The following is a 20,091-nucleotide window of genomic DNA, read 5'->3' on the forward strand; positions in this document are numbered from 1 at the left end:
ACCTTAAGAGAAAGCAAGCCTGCTAGGCTGGGCACCGTGGCTCATGGCTAAGGTAGCAGGATTACTTGAGCCCAGGAATTCTAGACCAGCCTGGGCAACAAAGGGAGTTCCCATCTCTACAAAAAAATTTTAAAAATTAGCCAGGCATGGTGGTGCATGCCTTGAAGTCCCAGCTACTCCGGGAGGCTGAGGCAGGAGGACAGCTTGAACACAGGGAGCCCGGAAGGTTGAGGGTGCAGTGAGCTATTGTCGCACCAGTGCACTTCAGCATGGGTAATAGAGCATGACACTCAAAAGAAACAAAAGACATCAACCTGCCAACACCTTTTTTTTTTTTTTTTTTTTTTTTTGAGACAGAGTCTCCTGTCCTCCAGGCTGAGGCTGGAATACAGTGATAGGATCTTGGCTCACTGCAACTTCTGCCTCCCAGGTTCAAGTGATTCTTGTGCCTCAGCCTCCCAAGTGGCTGGGATTACAGGCATGAGCCACCATGCCCAGCTAATTTTTTGTATTTTTAGTAGAGTCGGGGCTTCACCATGTTGGCCAGGCTAGTCTCAAACTCCTGACTTCAAGTGATCGCCCGCCTCCGCCTCCCAAAGTGCTGGGATTACAGGCATAAGCCACTGCGCCTGGCCATGCCAACACCCAATCTTGGACTTCCAGCTTCTGGAATTGTGAGAAGTAAATTTCTGTTGTTGAAGCCCCCAAGTCTGTGAATTTTGTTCCGGGAGCCCCAGCCTATGGATACAGAGAATAACATTTTAACCCACTGAATAAAATAGGAAACCACAAGTCAATACTGATATACATAGATAAATGAATGAATGGAAAGGTTGATGAAGAATGGGATATTTACACTGTTTTAAAGAACTTACGAAACACTAATTACAAAGAGGAAAGTAGCTTGACAGTGATGGTTGGCAGACACCACTTTAAATCAAGTGATCAAGGTGAAATGTCATCAATACCGTGCAGCGCATGAAAAATGCAGTGGGGACACACAAAAAAGTCTCTTCGAGGTATAATCTGAATCTAATTACAAAGAAACATCAGACAAAAGCAAAAGGAGAGACATTGTACAAAGAAAAACTGGCCTGGCCAGGCATGTGGCTCATGCCTGTAATCCTAGTACTTTGGGAGGCCGAGGTGGGCAGATCACCTGAGGCTGGGAGTTTAAGACCAGCCTGACCAACATGGAGAAACCCTGTGTCTACTAAAAATATGAAAAATTAGCCGGGCATGATGGTGCATGCCTGTAATCCCAGCTACTCGGGAGGTTGAGGTAGGAGAATTGCTTGAACCTGGGAAGCGGAGGTTGCGGTGAGCCGAGTTTGTGCCAGTGCACTCTAGTCTGGGCAATAGAGCGAGACTCCGTCTCAAAAAAAAAAAAAAGCACATCCCAGTAACCATAGAGATCTGTCTTCGAAAGCCAGGTGGCTTCCTCTGTTTCTGTATGAATTATATGGTTCAAGACGTTGACTCAGGCACAGCAGATACAGCTGTCCACTAAGTTGAAGTTGATCTGAATAGCGTTCAGGGCTGAGACAGTGTCCTAATAATCAGGGGACAATAAGCACAAGAAGTACAATCCCAGGCCAGGCGTGGTGGCTTATGCCTATGTCTTTGGGAGGGTAAGGCGGGAAGATCACTTGAGCCCAGGAGTTCAAGACCAGCCTGGGCAATATAGAGAAATTCCATCTCTACAAAAAATGAAAAATTAGCCAGGTATGTTGGTGCGCACCTATAGTCCCAGCTCCTTGGGAGGCTGAGGTAGGAGGATCACTTGAGGCCAGGAATTTGGAGCTGCAGTGAGCTGAGATCGTACCACTGCACTCTAGCCTGGGTGACAGAGTGAGACCTCGTCTCAAAAAAAAAAAAAAAAAAGGGTGAGAGAAAAGTACAATCCCAGAGGGCACACGTGGTGCCCCCCGGAGATGGAGAGTTGAGAGTGTTTAGGGAACTCCAGGCCACAGGTGCATTCATTAGAGGCTCAGGGGCCCTAGTGTGGTCTTGCAGCCTGGGTCCTTCAGCCCTAAAGTTGCCAGACTAGTCCAAACCATTCTGCTCAGTCCTTGCTGTCAGAGGGAATGCCCAAGGCAGTCAATTCCAGACGGGTTTTGCACGTCCACCACAACAGTGTCTCTGCCTGAGGGGTGTGCACAGCAACCCCAGGTGGGCGTTCTGGTGGAATATCCAGGAGCTGGGCCGCCCCAGGCAGCAGGTGAGCAGGTGGAAGGATAGGGGTCAAGTGGAGGGTCGCAGTCAATTTGAATTCAAAGCAGTCCAGCCACTTGGAAAGGCAAGACCGGGTGTTTCTTCTTATTTTTCTTGGGGAAAAGGGGAAAGCTTCCAGGAGTAGTTCTGAAAGACAAAAGTCACTACTGCCCACCCCTAACTGCACCTCCTCAGATGCCAAGTTTGTGTTTGAGCTATTTTTCTTTTTCTTTCTTTTCTTTTGTTTTTTGAGATGGAGTCTCGCTCTGTCACCCAGGCCAGAGTGCAGTGGTACAATCTCAGCTCACTGCAACCTCTGCCTCCCAGGTTCAAGTGATCCTCCCACCTCAGCCTCCCAAGTAGCTGGGACTACAGGCACACACCACCACGCCTGGCTAATTTTTGCATTTTTTTGTAGAGATGAGGTTTCCCTGTGTTGCCCAGGTTGGGCTCGAACTCCTGGGCTCAAGAAATCTGCCTGCCTCGGCCTCCCAAAGTCCTGGTATTACAGGTGTGAGCCACCGCACCCTGCCTGTGTTTTGGCCTATTGCTTTTATGATGGAATAATTTCCCATTGTATGGATGGAGCACTTTTGGTTTATCCATTCATCAGCTGAAGGACATTTGGCTGTTTCCACTCGTTGTCTCTTATGAATAATGCAATTACGAACATTCGTGTACAAGATTTTATTTGAACACCTGTTTTAAATCCTCTTAGGTATATATGTAGGAGTGGAATTGCTGTGTCATACAGTAGAATTCTATGTTTAGTTTTTTGAAGAACTGACAAACAGCTTTCTAAAGCAGCTGCGCCATTTTACATTCCCATCAGCAATGTGTGAGGGTTGCGATTTCTCCATATTATCACCAACACTTGTTTTCTTTTTTTTTTTTTATTTTTACTCATATTCTTCCTAGTGGGTAGGAAGTGGTATTTCACTGTGGCTTTGATCTGCATTTCCCTAAGGATTAATGCTGTGGAACATCTGTTCATGTACTTACTGAACATTGGTATATCTTCTTTGGAAAAATACCTATTCAAGTCCTGTGCCCGTTTGGTACATTCACAGTGTTGTACAACCATCACCACTATCGAGTTGCTTGTCTGTTGTTGTTGAGTTATAAGAGTTCTTTATATATTTTGGATACTAGACCCTTATCAGATATATAATTTGCAAAACATTCTTTCCTAGTCTGTGGGTTGTCTTTTCATTACTTTGTTGCATCTTTTGATGCACAAAAGTTGTGGTTTTGTTTGTTTGTTTGTGTGTTTGCTTGTTTTTGAGACTGAGTCTCACTCTGTCGCCCAGGCTGGAGTGCAGTGGCGTGATCTCAGCTCACTGCAACCTCTGCCCTCCGGGTTCAAGTGATTCTCAGACCTCAGTTTTCTGAGTAGCTGGGACTACAGGTGGCTGCCACCATGCCTGGCTAATTTTTATATTTTTAGTAGAGGCAGGGTTTCACCATATTGGCCAGGTTGGTCTCGAACTCCTGGGCTCAAGCGATCCTCCTGCCTCAGCCTCCCAAAATGCTGGGATTAGAGGTGTGAGCCACTGCACCCAGCCTAAAAGTTTAAAATGTTGATGAGGTCAAATTTACTTTTTTTTTTTTGTTTTCTATTGTTGCTTGTGCTTTTAGTATTAGCTAAGAATCAATCACCAAATCAAGGTCATAAAGATGTATCCCTGTATTCTATGAATGTTATAGTTTTAGCTCTTACATTTAGGTGTTTGAGGCACTTTGAGTTAATTGCTGTATATGGTGTGAGATAGGGACCCAGTTGCACTCCTTTGATGTGATTGTCCAGCACCATTTGTTGAAAATACGATTCTTTCCCCCATTGAACAGTCTTGGCACCGTTGTTGAAAATCAATTGATCATCGGTGTATGAGTTTATTTCTGGACTCTAGATTCTATTCCATTGATTTATGTCTCTCCCTATGAGGTAGGAGGTGGGACTTGACTCCAGAGGCAGGGCTCGGACACTGGACCAAATTGAGGACTAGCTGAAACAGGGCTGGGGTGGAAGGAGCTTTCCATAAGACACGCCCATCAGTGCACCATGTCAGTTTACCATTGCTGTCACACCACCAGGGAGTTATCCCCCGCTCTTCCATGGCAATGACTCGATGACCCAAAAGTTATTACCCATTCCCTAGAAATTGCTGCATAAATCGCCCCTTAATTTGCATGTGTTAAAAGTAGATATAAATGACTGCAAAACTGCCCTGAGCTGCTAGTCTCTGCCTACAGCCCTGCTGTGCAGGAGTAGTCAGAGTTGTAACAGGGCTGGAGCCGTAACACTGCCCCTTCAGTAAAGCTGTTCTCTTCTACCATTGGCTTGGCCTTGAATTCTTTCCTGGACAAAGCCAAGAACCTCATGGGCTAAGTCCCACTTGGGGGCTCACCTGTCCAGCATCATTTATGCCAGGGCCATAGTGTTCTGATTACTGTAGCTTTGTAGTAAGTTCTGAAACTGGAAAGTATGAATCCTCCAATTTTCTTCTTCTTTTTCAAGATTGTTTTGGCTATTTGGAAGCTCTTGCAATTCCATGTGAATTTTGTGATCAGTTTGCCTATTTCTGCAAAAAAAAAAAAAAAAAATGGCTCTTAAAATTTTGATACGTGGCCAGGCACAGTGGTTCACGCCTGTAATCCTAGCACTTTGGGAGGCCGAGGCGGGCGATCACTTGAAGTCAGGAGTTTGAGACCACCCTGGGTAACATGGTGAAACCCCATCTCTACTAAAAATACAAAAAATTAGCTGGGCTTGGTGTCACCTGCCTGCAATCTCAGCTACCTGGAAGGCGTAGGCATGAGAGTTGCTTGAACCTGGGAGGTGGAGATTGCAGTGACCTGAGACTGTGCCACTGGACTCCAGCCTGGGCAACAGAGTGAGACTCTCTCAAAAAAAATTTTTTTTGATAGGCATTGCAACTGAATCTGTAGATCAATTTAGGGAGTATTGTCATCTTAAAAATACAGGCTGGGCATGGTGGCTCACACCTGTAATCCAGCACTTTTGGAGGCCAAGACGGGTGGATCACCTGAGGTCGGCATATCGAGACCATCCTGGCTAACACCGTGAAACCCTGTCTCTGCTAAAAAAAAAAAAAAAAAAAAAAATTAACTGAGCATGGTGGCAGGCGCCTGTTAATCCCAGCTACTTGGGAGGCTGAGGCAGGAGAATGCGTGTGAACCCAGGATGGCAGCAGCTTGCAGCGTGAGTCGAGATCACGCCACTGCCACTCCAGCCTGGGCGTGACAGAGCGAGTCCTCCGTCCAAAAAAAAATATATATATATAAATATATATGCTTTATATGTAATATATATATATATAAAGTCTTCCAATTGATGAACATGGGGTATCTATTTATTTAGCTTTTATTTAATTTCTTTCAGCAATGTTGTAGTTTTCAGTGTACAGGTGGAATTGTTTTCTTAATTTCATTTTCAGATTGGCATTGCTAGTGTATAGAAATACAACTAATTTCTTTTCTTATTTTTTGCAGAGATAGAGGGTCTCCCTTTGTTGCCCTGGCTGGTCTTGAACTCTTGGCCTCAAGCAATCCTCCCACCTCGCCTCCCAAAGTATTGAGAATTATAGACATAAGTCACTGTGCTGAGCCCTGATTTTCAATATTGATTTGTATCCCAAAACTTTCCTGAATTTATTAACTCTTTTTTTTTTTTTTTTTCTCTTGAGACAGAGTTTCGCTCTTGTTGCCCAGGCTGGAGTGCAATGGCACTATCTTTGCTCATTGCAATCTCCGCCTCCCGGGTTCAAGCAATTCTCCTGCCTCAACCTTCTGAATAGCTGGGATTACAGGCATCTGCCACCACACCCTACTAATTTTGTATTTTTAATAGAGACAGGGTTTCTCTGTGTTAGCCAGGCTGGTCTCAAACTCCCAACCTCAGGAGATCCACCCGCCTCAGCCTCCCAAAGTGTTGGGATTACAGGCGTGAGCTACCACGCCAAGCCTCATTTTTAAATTCTCATCTAAATGTTTCATCCAGAAGGGTTGGGTACAAAAGGGATGGAAACATTTCACAGAAAAAACATTTTTATACAAGTTGACTAGAAAGACACATCATGTCCAGGAATTGGTCAGGATGAAATTCTAAATTTTCTTTTTTTTTTTTTTTGTTACCAGCTTATATATCAAGAACAGAGGCTGGGTACGATGGCTCATGCCTGTAATCCCAGCACTTTGGGAGGCCAAGGAGGCTGGATCACCTGAGGTCAGGAGTTTGAGACCAGCCTGGCCAACATGGTGAAAACCCGATTCTACAAAAAAAAAAAAAAAATACAAAAATTAGCCAGATGTGGAGGTGCGGGCCTATAGTCCTAGGTACTTGGGAGGCTAAGGCAGGACAACTGCTTGAACCTAGGAGGTGGAGGTTGCAGTGAGTCAAGATGGTGCTACTGCACTCCAGCCTGGGCAACAGAGTGACACCCTGTCTGAAAAAACAAAAAACAAACAAACAAAAAAACACAGAAATCCTAAATTTTCAAAATGGTTTTCTACAACCTCTTAACCAATCATCATCCAATGAGCTTCCTGCAAAAGCTCGATCCCTTTCTGGGATCAGCTGCATTCAGTAATCAAACTGCCTTCCTAAGGTGTGTATAGCAGGAGAGAAGTGGGGAAGTAGAGTCAGGATACAGGCCACAGTTGCAAACTGCAACTAATCCAGAAAGTTGAGCACAAGGCAACAGAAATGAAGCAGCCAGAGAGGTCACAGTTCCTGAGAGGTGCCCTCCTTGAACTTACAGCTTTTGGCAGGAATCACAGGTTAGAAATGCATTCGATGGCTGGGTGTGGTGGCTCACGCCTGTAATCCCAGTACTTTGGGAGGCCGAGGTGGTAGGATCACCTGAGGTCAGGAGTTCAAGACCAGCCTGACCAACACAGTGAAGCCCTCTCTCTACTAAAAATACAAAAATTAGCCAGGCATGGTGGTATATGCCTGTAATCCTAGCTACTCGGGAGGTCGAGGGAGGAGAATTGCTTGAATCCAGGAGGCGGAGGTTGCAGTGAGCTGTGATCACACCACTGCATTCCAGCCTGGGCGACTAAGGGAGGCTCTGTCTTAAAAAAAGAAAAAGAAAGAAATAAAGAGCCAAGAAGTCAGTTGATTGTAGATGGTTTCCTCAAAGAAGAAGCCCTTTCCTTGGCCGGGCGCGGTGGCTCACGCCTGTAATCCCAGCACTTTGGGAGGCCAAGGCAGGCGGATCATGAGGTCAGGAGATCGAGACCATCCTGGCTAACACGGTGAAACCCCATTTCTACTAAAAATGCAAAAAATTAGCCGGGTGTGGTGGCGGGTGCCTGTAGTCCCAGCTACTCGGGAGGCTGAGGCAGGAGAATGGCGTGAACCCGGGAGGTGGAGCTTGCAGTGAGCTGAGATCGTGCCACTGCACTGCAGCCTGGGTGAGAGAGTGAGACTCCATCTAGAAACAAAGAAGAAGAAGAAGAAGCAGCAGCCCTTTCCTGTGGGCATTTGTATGTGATCCAGATGGTCCAGCCAGCATCCATGATGTTTTCAGTTTAGGTCCCACGGAGGGTGCCCTAAGTCTGCAATGGTCTCACAGTCAAAGTCCTGTTCCTGGAGCGTGTGCCCGTTTTCAATCTAGCACAGCACATGCTAGACTGAAACAGCACAGAACAGACAGCAGTATTAGGTTTTGGCTTACAGTCAGGTCCAGGCCATTAGGATCTGTGAATTCAAGATGCCACAAGTCAGTGGCTGTCCTTTGGCTGCAGCAAAGCTAAGACGCTGCAGGCTAGAAGGTTCTGTTTCAAGTGCAAGTGACAAACAAGGCTTTCCTAAGCCCTTTTCCCTTGTCAGTCTTAGAGCTGGAAATGATGCACTCAAAAACATGCATGGGCTGGACGCAGTGGCTCGTGCCTGTAATCCCAGCACTATGGGAGGCTGAGTGGGGAGGACAGCTTGAGCACAGGAGTTCAAGACCAGCCCGGGCAACATAGTGAAACTGTGTCTCTACCAAAAAAAAAAAAACAAAAAAAAAAACAATTAAAAATTAACTGGGCATGGAGGTGTGCACCTGCAGTCCCAGTTACTTAGGAGGCTAAGGTGAGAGGATTGCTCAAGCCCGGGAGGTCAATGCTGCAGTGAGCTGTGACTGCATCATTATACTCCAGCTTGGGCAACAGAGTGAGACCCTGTCTCAAAAACAAAAAACCAAACAAAAATGCACACCTTCAAGAAAAAGAGAAGACAACCACAGACTGGGAGAAGGTATTTGCAGAAGACATATCTGATAAAGGACTATTATTCAAAATGTACAAAGAACTCTTAAAACTCAACAGGAGTGGCACACACCTGTAATCCCAGCTACTTGGGAGGCTGAGGCAGGAGAATCCCTTGAACCTGGAAGACGGAGTTTGCAGTGAGCTGAGATTGTACCATTGCACTCCAGCTTGGGCAACAGAACAAGACTCTGTCTTAAAAAAAAAAAGAAAAAAAAAAAAAAAAAAAGAGGTTAGGGGCAGTGGCTCACACCTGTAATCCCAGCACAATGGGAGGCCAAAGTGGGTGGATTGCTTGAATCCCAGAGTTTGAGACCAGCCTGGGCAACGTGGCAAAACCCCATCTCTACAAAAAATAGAAAACAGTTGAATGTGGTGGTGTGCCCTTGTGGACTCAGCTGCTCGGGAAGCTGAGACAGAAGGATCGCTTGAGCCTGGCAGGCACTGGTTGCAGTAAGCCATGATCACACCACTACACTCCAGCCTGGGTGACAGAGCAAGACTCTGTCTCTAAAAAAAGGCTGAGTCTGGTGACTCATGCCTGTAATCCCAGCACTTTGGGAGGCCAAAGTGGGCAGATCGCTTGAGCCCAGGAGTTTCAGACCAGCCTGGGTAACAATGCAAGACCTCATCTTAAAAAAACAAGAGAGGCAGGTGTGGTGGCACATGCCTGTAGTCCCAGCTACTCAGGAGGTGAGGCAGGTGGTTCACTTGAGCCCAGAAGTTTTAGGCTGCAGTGAGCCATGGTCTAATCATGATACTGCACTTCAGCCTGGGCAACAGAGTGAGACCCTGTCTCTAAAAGTGATCTTTCAAGCCATGAAAAGACCTGGAGGAACCTTAACTGCATATCAGTAAGTAAGAGACCAATCTGATAAGGATACATACTGTATGATTCCAACAATATGATATTCTGGAAAAGGCAAAACTATGGAGTCAATATAAAAATCAGTGGTTGGCCAGGCAGGGTGGCTCATGCCTATAATCCCAGCACTTTGGGAGGCTGAAGCTGGTGGATTGTTTGAGGTCAGAAGTTCGAGACCAGCCTGGCCAAATGGTAAAACCCCATCTCTACTAAAAATACAAAAAAATTAGCCAGACATGGTAGTGGGCACCTGTAATCTCAGTTACTCGGGAGGCTGAGGTGGGAGCATCTCTTGAACCTGGGAGGCAGAGGATGCAGTGAGCCAAGATCGTGCCACTGCACTCCAGCCTGGGTGACAGAGCAAGACTCCATCTCAAAACAAAAACAAAACAAAACAAACAAAAGACCAGTGGTCATCTGGTGTTGAGGGAGGGAGGAGTGAACTGGTAGAGCACAGAGGACTTTTAGGGCAGTGAAACTAGTCTGTGTGATACCACAGTGGTAGATACACATCATTACATGTTTGTCCAAACCCAGAGAATGTACAACACCAAGTTTGATCCTAGTGCAAACGATGGACTTTGGGTGATAAGGATGTGTCAACATAGGTTCATTGATTATAACATGTACCACTCTGATGGGGGATGTTGATAGGGGACGGGAGTGTGTGTGTGTGTGTGTGTGTGTGTGAGGGGCTAGGGCAAACAGGGGATATAAGATAATTATGTACTTTCTGCTCAGTTTTGCTGTGAACCTAAAACTTCTCTAAAAATAAAGTCTAGGCTGGGTGCGGTGGCTCACGCCTATAATCCTAGCACTTTGGGAGGATGAGGTGGGAAGATCACTTGAACTCAGGAGTTCAAGACCAACCTGGGCAACAGAGTGAGACCTTGTCTCTAATTTGAAAAAACAAACAAACAAGCAAACAAAAAATTAGCTGGGTGTGGTGGCACACACACCTGTAATTCCAGCTACTGAAGAGGCTGAGGTGGGAGGATTGCTTGCGTCTAGGAGGTCAAGGATGCAGTGAGACAAGATCGCGCTGTTGTACTCCAGCCTGGGCAACAAAGTGAGACTGTCTCAAAAAAAAAAAAAAAAAAAAAAAGTATATTAAAGAAACAAAACTTTTTCAGACATACAAAAAAATATGCACACCAGGCTGCCACATCAGCTGCCTTTAAGGGTCCAGCATTTGATTTTAACAAGGGCTTATTAGCAGACTAAAAAGCGTTTTTTAAAACTCTAAAAGTAGCTGGGTGTGGTGGCACGTGCCTGTAGTCCTAGCTACTCAGGGGGCTGAAGCAGGAGGATCACTTGATCTCAGGAGGTCGAGGCTGCAGTGAGCCATGATCGCGCCACTGCACTCCAGCTTGGGTGAGAGTGTGAGATCCCGTCTCAAAAAATAAATTTTTGTTTTAAAGTAAAACTCCAAAAGTTTATTTCCATCCAGAGATTGCGTCGCTCTTTTTACTGCTTCTTACTTTCTCCAAAGGCTTCAGTAAGCCAAAATCATGGCAAAAATCATCTTTTACAGAGACTGTACTTGTTCTGTTTCCAATACTCAGAATTAAAATTCCAATCATCCCGTTGTTGGCAAAAAGCAAGGGAGTTGTTTTATATACACACAACGACTTTTGCAGCTTTCTCTAATCCAGATAATCTCCATAGTGTATATTGCAAGCATAAACATTTTACATTGATTTTTTTAAAAAATCATACATTTAGTCCAGGTGTGGTAGCTCACGCCTGTAATCCCATCACTTTGGGAGGTTAAGGTGGGTGGATCACCTGAGGTCAGGAGTTTGAGACCAGCCCAGCCAACATAGTGAAACCCTGTCTCGACTAAAAATACAAAAAATGAGCCAGCCATGGTGGCATGTGCCTGTAATCCCACCTATTCGGGAGTCTGAGAATCACTTCAACCTGGGAGGTGGAGGTTACAGTGACCTGAAATTGAGCCACCGAACTCCAGTCTGGGTGACAGCAACACTGTCTCAAAAATAAATAAAATAAAATAAAATAAAATCATACATCTAGATGAAACAGTCACAAAATACAAACGAGCTTTTCAAATTTCTCCATTTTTTTCCTCATTGCAAATCTACTCAAATGTCTATCAATAAATTAAACACTTAATAGTTGGAATAGAAGGCAGGGTTGCTGCAACCTGTAGGCTGAAGATATGGATAGAATCTACAGGCAGCCTTTGGTATCCATGGGATTGGTTCCAGAAACCCCTACAGATCCCAAAATCCACAGACACTCAAGTCCTTATATAAAATGCAGTGATATTTGCATATAACCTCCACACATCCTCCCATATACTTTATTTATTAATTATTATTTTTTGATGGAGTTTCACTCTTGATACCCAGGCTGGAGTGCAATGGCGTGATCTCGCTCACTGCAACCTCAGCCTCCCAGGTTCAAGCGATCCACCTGCCTCAGCCTCCCAAGTAGCTGGGCTTACAGGCGCCCACCACCACGCCCAGCTAATTTTTTGCATTTTTAATAGAGATAGGGCTTCACCATATTGGCCGAAACTTACACACATAAACACAGACTTTGCGTGGTACCATTTGCAGTTGAGAGAAATGTAAACCAATGCAAAGATGCAGTGTGAAATCATAATTGAACGAAATTAACTGAAGTAATGCTACTGTAATAATTTTGTAGCCACCTCCTGTTGTTATTGCAGTGAGCTGAAGTGTTGTATCAGCTTAAACACCATGTGATGCTAATCATCTACAAGGAGTCCGTTTCTCCAGCAAATTGCATCGTGCAGTGTACAGAGATCTCTTACGGTTCTCGTTCATTTTTCATCTTGTTAAGTGCAATATCGTAAACCCTGAATAACACCACGGGACCCATACAGAGTGCCACTGGTGAAACTGAAAGTGCTCCCAAGAAATAGGCAAGTCATGACATTACAAGAAAGAGTTGATTTGCTTGATATGTATCATAGATTGAGGTCTGCAGCTGCAGTTGCCTGACATTTCAAGATGAATTCAGCATTGAGGAGCATTGTAAAAAAAAAAAAAATGACATTCCCGAAGTGGTGGCAGTTATGTTGGCAGGCAGGAAATCCTTGCACTTTTGTGAAAATATCTTTTTTTTTTTTTTTTTTTTTTTTTTTGAGACGAGTCTCGCTCATGTCACCCGGGGGCTGGAGTGCAGTGGCTGGACTCAGCCACTGCAAAGCTCTGCCTCCTGGAGTTCCCGCCATTCTCCTGCCTCAGCCTCCCGAGTCGCTGGGATACAGGCGCCGCCCACCTCGCCCGTGCTACTTTTTTGTATTTTTAGTGAGACGGGGTTTCACCGTGTTAGCCAAGATGGGTCTCCATCTCTGACCTCATGATCCGGCCCATCTCGGCCTCCAAAGTTGGCTGGGATTATAGGCTTGAGCCACCGCGCCCGGCCTGTGAAATATCTTTTTATCTCATATTGAAAATGCAAGGCCAGGTGTGATGGCTCAGGCCTGGAATCTCAGCACTTTGGGAGGCTGAGGTGGGCAGATCACTTGAAGCCAGGAGTTCGAGACCAGCCTGGCCAACATGGCAAAACCCTGTCTCTACCAAAAGTACATAAATTAACTGGGCATGGTGGCAGGCGCCTGTAATCCCAGCTACTTGGGAGGCTGAGACACAAGAATCGCTTGAACCTGGGAGGCAGAAGTTGCAATGAGCCCAGATCACACCACTGCACTCCAGCTGGGGCAACAGAGCAAGACTCCATCAAAAAAAAAAAAAAAAAAAATACCACAAAAAAAAAAAAAAAAAAAAAAAAAAAAAAAAAAGAAAAAGAAAAAAGAACAAACGAAAGAAAGAAAGAAAATGTAGTTTTTCTGTGGGTGCAGAATTGCTGTAAAAAAGGCATACCTATAGAGTCTAATATAATTCTAGGAAAAGTGCAGTCATTATATGACAACTTAAAGCAAAAGGAAGGTGAAGGATATAAAGCTGGAGAATTTAATACCAGCAAAGGATGGTTTGATAATTTTATTTTTATTTTTATTTTTTGGGACGGAGTCTCGCTCTGCCGCCCAGGCTGGAGTGCAGTGGCCGGATCTCAGCTCACTGCAAGCTCCGCCTCCTGGGTTTACGCCATTCTCCTGCCTCAGCCTCCCGAGTAGCTGGGACTACAGGCGCCCGCCACCTCGCCCGGCTAGATTTTGTATTTTAGTAGAGACGGGGTTTCACTGTGTTAGCCAGGATGGTCTCGATCTCCTGACCTCGTGATCCGCCCGTCTCGGCCTCCCAAAGTGCTGGGATTACAGGCTTGAGCCACCGCGCCCGGCCCCGATTTGATAATTTTAAAGAGTTTGGCTAAAAAAATATCAAGGTAACAGGAGAGACAGCTTCTGCCAATCAAAAGGCAGCAGATGAGTTCCCAGGTGCTAGTGAGGAAATCATTGAGGAGGAAAGATATCTGCCTAAAGAGAGGTTTTTGTTTTGTTTTGTTTTTAAGACAGAGTCTCACTCTGTTGCCCAGGCTGAAGTGCAGTGGCGCAATCTCAGCTCACTGCAACCTCCGCCTCCTGAGTTCAAGCGATTCTACTGCCTCAGCCTTCTGAGTAGCTGGGATTACAGGTACCTGCCACCATACCCAGCTAATTTTTATATTTTTAGTAGAGATGGGATTTCACCATGTTGGCCAGGCTGATCTCAAACTCCTGACCTCAAGTGATATGCCCGCCTTGGCCTCCCAAAGTGCTGGGATTACAAGCATGAGCCACACCTTGCTCCATCATGAAGAGGTTTGTAATGCAGACTAAAGTGCCTTATTCTGGAAAAAAAAATGCCTCAAAGGACATTTATTAGTAAGGAAGAGAAGCGAGCACTTAAGGCAGGTAGGGATAGGCTGACCCTACCGTTGTGTGCAAATGCTGTCAGATTTATGATCAGGCTGCCCTTACATAGAAAACTGCTAACCTCCAAGCCTTCAAAGATAAGACTGCCAGTCTTTCGGTTGTACAACAAGAAGGCCTGGACAACGAGAACCCTTCTTCTGGATTGGTTCCACTGACGCTTTGTCCTTGAAGTTAGGAAGTACCTTGCCAGTAAGTTACTTTGATATTAGACAATGTCCCTGGCCACCAAGAACTTCATGAATTCAACACTGAAGGTGTCAAAGTGATCTCATGGCTCCCAAACACCATGCCTCTACTTCAGCCTCTAGATCAGCGGGTGATAAGGAGTTTTAAGGCTCATTACACACTGTGGAAAGGACTGTCAACACTATGGAAGAGAAGACTGATATAGAGAACATTAGGAAAGTCTGGAAGGATGACACCACTGAAGATGCCATCCTTGTTAGAGAAAAGCTACGAATGCCATTGAGTGAAAATAATAAATCCCTGCAGGAGAAAACTGTGTCTATATGTTGTACATGACCTCACCGGATTTACAACAGAGCCAATCAAAGAAATCATTAAAGAGATTGTGGATATGGACAAAAAAAAAAAAAAAAGTAAGGGGTGAAGGGTTTCAAGCTGTGGATCTTGGGGAAATGCAAGAGCTAATAGATTCTGCACCAGAGGAATTAACAGAATATATTTTTTTCTTTTTTTTCTGAGCTGGAGTCTCACTCTGTTACCTAGGCTGGAGTGCAGTGGCATAATCTCAGCTCACTGCAACCTCCACCTCCCAGGTTCAAGCAATTCTCCTGCCTCAGCCTCCTGAGTAGTTGGGATTACAGGTGCCTGCCACCATGCCCAGCTAATTTTTGTATTTTTAGTAGAGACAGGGTTTTGCCATGTTGGCCAGGCTGGTCTCGAACTCCTGACCTAGGGTCATCCACCCACCTCCCAAAGTGCTGGGATTACAGACGTGAGCCACCGTGCCTGGCCAGAAGATGTTAATTGAAGATGTTTTTGACCCTTCTATAACACAGGAACTGACACTAAAGCAAACCGTGGAAGAAGGTTTGGTGCCATATAGAAACATTTTAGAGAAATGAAAAGCAAAAGCAAAAGCAAAAAAGCATTGTCTAATATCAAAGACAGAAACTATGATGTATTTCTGTAAAGTACCTGCCTCTCCTGCCTCCCCCTCACCTCCATCACCTCATCCACTTTTGCCACCTCTGAGACAGCAAGACCAGCCCTCCTCTTCCTCCTTCTCTTCAGCCTACTCATTGTGAAGATGATGAGGATGAAGACCTTTATGATGACCACCTCCACTTACTGAATAGTAAATGTACTTTCTCTTCCTTACAATTTGCTCAACATTATCTTTTCTTTAGTTTATTGTAAGAATACAGTACATAGGCCGGGCGCGGTGGCTCAAGCCTGTAATCTCAGCACTTTGGGAGGCCGAGACGGGCGGATCACGAGGTCAGGAGATCCAGACCATCCTGGCTAACCCGGTGAAACCCTGTCTCTACTAAAAAATACAAAAAACTAGCCAGGCGAGGTGGCGGGCGCCTGTAGTCCCAGCTACTCAGGAGGCTGAGGCAGGAGAATGGCGTAAACCTGGGAGGCGGAGCTTGCAGTGAGCCGAGATCCGGCCACTGCACTCCAGCCTGGGCGACAGAGCAAGACTCCATCTCAAAAAAAAAAAAAGTATATAATAAAAATACATATGAAGTATGTGTTAATTGACCATTTATGCTATCAGTGAGGCTTCTGGTCAACAGTAGGTTATTAGTAGTTAAGTTCTGGGGGAATCAAAATTTATACTCAAAAAAAAAATTTTTTTTTAGATGGAATCTTGCTGTGTTGCCCAGGCTGGAGTGCAATGGCACGATCTTGGCTCACTGCAACCTCTGCGTCCCAGGTTCAAGAGATTCTTCTGCCTCAGCCTCCCGAGTAGCTGGGATTACAGGCGTGCGCCACCACGCCCAGCTAATTTTGTATTTTTAGTAGAGACGGGGTTTCACCATGTTGACCAGGGTGGTCTTGAACTTCTGACCTTGTGATCCACCCACCTCGGCCTCCCAAAGCGCTGGGATTACAGGTGTGGGCCACCACACCTGGCTATCCTCAGATTTGTAACAGCAAGGAGGGTTGGCACCCCAACCGTCACGTTGTTCATGGGTTAACTGTATAATGTGTGGATCAATGATGTAATGTTCGCACATCACTTCATTCTCATGAATTCAACATAGTACTTGGCATGGGGCAAATTCAAGATTTACTTTTTGGAACTTTGTGGAAGTTTTTTTCCCCAAGTATTTTCTATTTTTATTTATTTATTTATTTTTTGAGACAGGGTCTCACTCCGTTTCCTAGGCTGGAGTGCTGTGGTCTCAATATCCAGGGCTCCAATGATCCTCCTACCTCAGCCTCTCAAGCAGCTGAGACTACAGGCACACGCCCCCTACCATGCCCAGATAATTAAAAAATTTTTTTGTTGAGATGGGTCTCACTATGTTGTCTAGGCTGGTCTTGAACTCCTGGGCTCAAGCAATTCTCCTGCCTAGGCTTCCTACAGTGTTGGGATTATAGGTGTGAGTCACCATATCCAGTCTTTCCTGAATATCGTCTTTTGTTTGAAACAGAGTTTTGCTCTGTCACCCAGGCTGAAGTGCAATGGTGTGATCTTGGCTCACTGCAACCTCCGCCTCCCAGGTTCAAGTGATCCTCCCACCTCAGGCTCCCGAGTAGCTGGGACTACAGATGTGTGCTGCCATGACTGGCTAATTGTTTTGTTTGTCTGTTTTTGAGACAAAGTCTCCGTCGCCCAGGCTGGAGTGCTGTGGCACGATATTGGATCACCGCAACCTCTGCCTCCCGGGTTCAAGCGATTCTCCTGCCTCAGACTCCCAGATAGCTGGGATTACAGGCACCTGCTGCCACGCTCGGCTAAGTTTTGCATTTTTATTTTACTTATTTATGTTTTGAGACAGAGTTTTGCTCTTGTTGCCCTGGCTGGATACCAATGGCACGATCTTGGCTTAAGGCAAACTCCACCTCCCAGGTTCAAGCAGTTCTCCTGCCTCAGCCTCCCAAGTAGCTGGGATTACAGATGCCCACCATTGGCTAATTTTTTTTGTATTTTTAGTAGAGATGGGGTTTTGCCATATTGGCCAGGCTGGTCTCGAACTCATGACCTCAGGTGATCTGCTCGCCTCAGCCTCCCAAGTGCTGAGATTACAGGTGTGAGCCACCACACCCAGCAATTTTTGTATTTTTAGTAGAGACGGGGTTTCACCATATTGGCCAGCCTGGTCTCCAAGTGACCTCAGGTGATCCACCTGCCTCGGTCCCCCAGAGTGCTGGGATTACAGGTGTGAGGCACCGCGCCCAGCCTCCCGAATATTTTCAATCTACAGTTGGTTGAATCCACAGATGCAGACGTCACCCACACAGACGGCCAACTGTGTATGTTTTTCTTATTCTTTTTTTTTTCCATCTGGCTTATCGAAAGCTTTGAGCTGGCCGGCAATGGATTTATTTAATCTCTTTTACTCCCACTTGGAGGAGACAGTACCTATAAACTGTTAACTGTATTTGACCCACCAAAAACTCATTTTGGGAAAGTCTTGGCCCTTTCTCTTGCAGCCCACAGAAGAGAGGGAAAAAAGCCAAAGGTATCAGTTGGGCCATGCTTTTTTTTTCTCCTCATTGTAGCCAGCACTCACCAAAATCAGCCAGGGGATCCAGGGAGTCAGCTCTCCAGAGGCTGGGCCTATTGTCTTCTTTTTTTTTTTTGAGACAGAGTCTCGCTCTTTCACTCAGGCTGGAGTGTAGTGATGTGATCCTGGCTCACTGCAACCTCCACCTCCCAGATTCAAATGATTCTCCTGCTTCAGCCTCCCGAGTAAGTGGGATTATGGGCACCTGCCACCACACCCAGCTAATTTTTTGTATTTTTAGTAGAGAAGGGGTTTCACCATGTTGGCCAGACTGGTCTTGAACTCCTGACCTCAAGTGATCCACCCACCTCGGCCTCCCAAAGTGCTGGGATTACAGGCGTGAGCCACCGCACCCAGCCTCAGCTGGTGTTTTCTTTTGTACAGTTTCCCTCCTCAACTGGGACTACTTACGATTCTCAACCAAGGCAGTAACACTGCATTTCTACTAAAAAGATCTGAAGCAGTTTTGGCAAAATAAGAAATTTATTACATATGATTGGCAGATACATGCTGCTGATATATTATTCTTACTGTTTGAAAAAAAAGTCAAAATGAAAAATAATGTTATTTTAATTTTAAATACCACACAATTATAGGTCCTTGAGGATCAGGGTTGGGCTCAGGGAATTACCTCGTTTTTCAGAGAAATCAGAGTGGGGAGATCCATCTTCAAATTCTTTTTTTATTTTTATTTTTTGAGACAGTGTCTCGCTCTGTCATCCAGGCTGGAGTGCAGTGGTATGATCATGGCTCACTATAGCTTCAACCTGAGCACAAATGATCCTCCCACCTCAGCCTCCCAAGTAGCTTGGACTATAGGTGTGTACTACCGCACCTGGCTAACTTTTGTATTTTTTGTAGAGATGGGGGTCTTACTACATTGCCCAGGCTGGGCTTGAACTCTGGGGCTCAAGGGATCCTCCCACCTTGGCCTCCCAAAGTGCGGGGATTACAGGTGTGAGCCACTACACCCGGCCCAATGTTTTTTTTTTTTTGAGACGGAGTCTCGCTCTGTTGCCCAGGCTGGAGTGCAGTGGTGCAATCTCGGCTCACTGCAGCCTCCGCCTCCCGGGCTCCAGCAATTCTCCTACATTAGCCTCTTGAGTAGCTGGAATTACAGGCATGCACCATCACACCCGGCTAATTTTTTGGATTTTTAGTAGAGACGAGGTTTCACCATGTTGGCCAGGCTGGTCTTGAACTCTTGACCTCAGGTGATCCGCCTGCCTTGGCCTCCCAAAATGCTGGGATTACAGGCATGAGCCACTGTGCCTGGCCCAAACTTTTTTTTTTTTAACGTGGATTTTCAGCTGCATGACCTGGTCCCAGCCCTGTAGCTCGGAAGCCCCAGGAGGTGAGGTTCGCACTCTTAGGGCTAGGACTTTCTGAGCCCTAAGGATGAGGCTCTAAGTTCAGAGACGAGTAGAGGGCTTCTCTGAAGGGACCAAAGAAGTCCTTATGGCAGAAACAATAGGAGACAAGAGGTCAATGGCAGGGAGGGGAGGGGATGGGACAGAGGGGCCTGGGGCTGGATCGGAGGGTTTTGGGTGGGAAGAGAAGAGAGAGGAGGGCGAGAATTCTTCTCCAAGATGGGCGTTCCCCCAGGCTCATCTGTGGGTTCCCCTCAGTAGAGTAGGGCCCCCAAAACAGCAGCTGCAGTAGGTAGATAAGATGGAAGAAGCTTCTTCTGGTAGTTTCTAGAACCTGAAGACGGGGCCCGTCAGGGCCTTTGATTGGACCCAGGAATTCTCAGTATGCCAGGGAGGTACAAGTGGTCAGTTGGTTAATGGGGAGTCCCAGCCAATGGTCCCGGGCCCTGGAAGGCACAGTCAGGCTGTCTTGCAAGAAGGATAGTCCTGGACTAGGACAGACGGACTTGCACAATCACACTGGAGTTGGTCACACGGGCTCCATAGTGGCCAGCCCAGAACTGTGTGTCCTGGCCCCAGTGTTCGAAAGACACAAAGCGGACGCCCATCTTGATGTTGGAGAACACGTGGGTGACCTGTAGGCAGAGGAGGGGCTCAGCCCCGTTGTGCTACAGCCTCCCCTCTAAAGCTGAGGATGGGACCTTCTGGCAGATGGTTACTTTCCAAGGATGGCTATAAAATCTCCCTTTGGGCCACATGTTCTTCTACAATCTTTTTTTTTNTTTT

General features: G+C 46.0%; 1 protein-coding gene across 6 annotated transcripts in view; it reads right to left on the reverse strand.

The window, feature by feature from the left end:
• Positions 1 to 668: 668 nt before the first annotated feature.
• The window catches only part of FBXO27 (F-box protein 27), a 27,348-nt gene continuing 7,925 nt past the window's right edge, over positions 669 to 20,091 (reverse strand). For 3 of the 6 annotated variants that reach the window (XM_017887531.1, XM_017887533.1, XM_017887532.1), the window contains exon 6: positions 19,008 to 19,940. In XM_017887531.1, the coding sequence (XP_017743020.1) occupies positions 19,797 to 19,940 (144 nt within the window). In that variant the 3' untranslated portion in view covers positions 19,008 to 19,796. Of the gene's footprint in view, positions 739 to 4,154; positions 4,797 to 18,399; positions 19,941 to 20,091 lie in introns of those variants that run through there. The other 3 variants (XR_001888275.1, XM_017887534.1, XM_017887530.1) reach the window with 3 other exon arrangements.

Source organism: Rhinopithecus bieti, unplaced genomic scaffold (assembly GCF_001698545.2).
Source record: "Rhinopithecus bieti isolate Rb0 unplaced genomic scaffold, ASM169854v2 scaffold_15776, whole genome shotgun sequence".
In the NCBI taxonomy this organism is placed as follows: domain Eukaryota; kingdom Metazoa; phylum Chordata; class Mammalia; order Primates; family Cercopithecidae; genus Rhinopithecus; species Rhinopithecus bieti.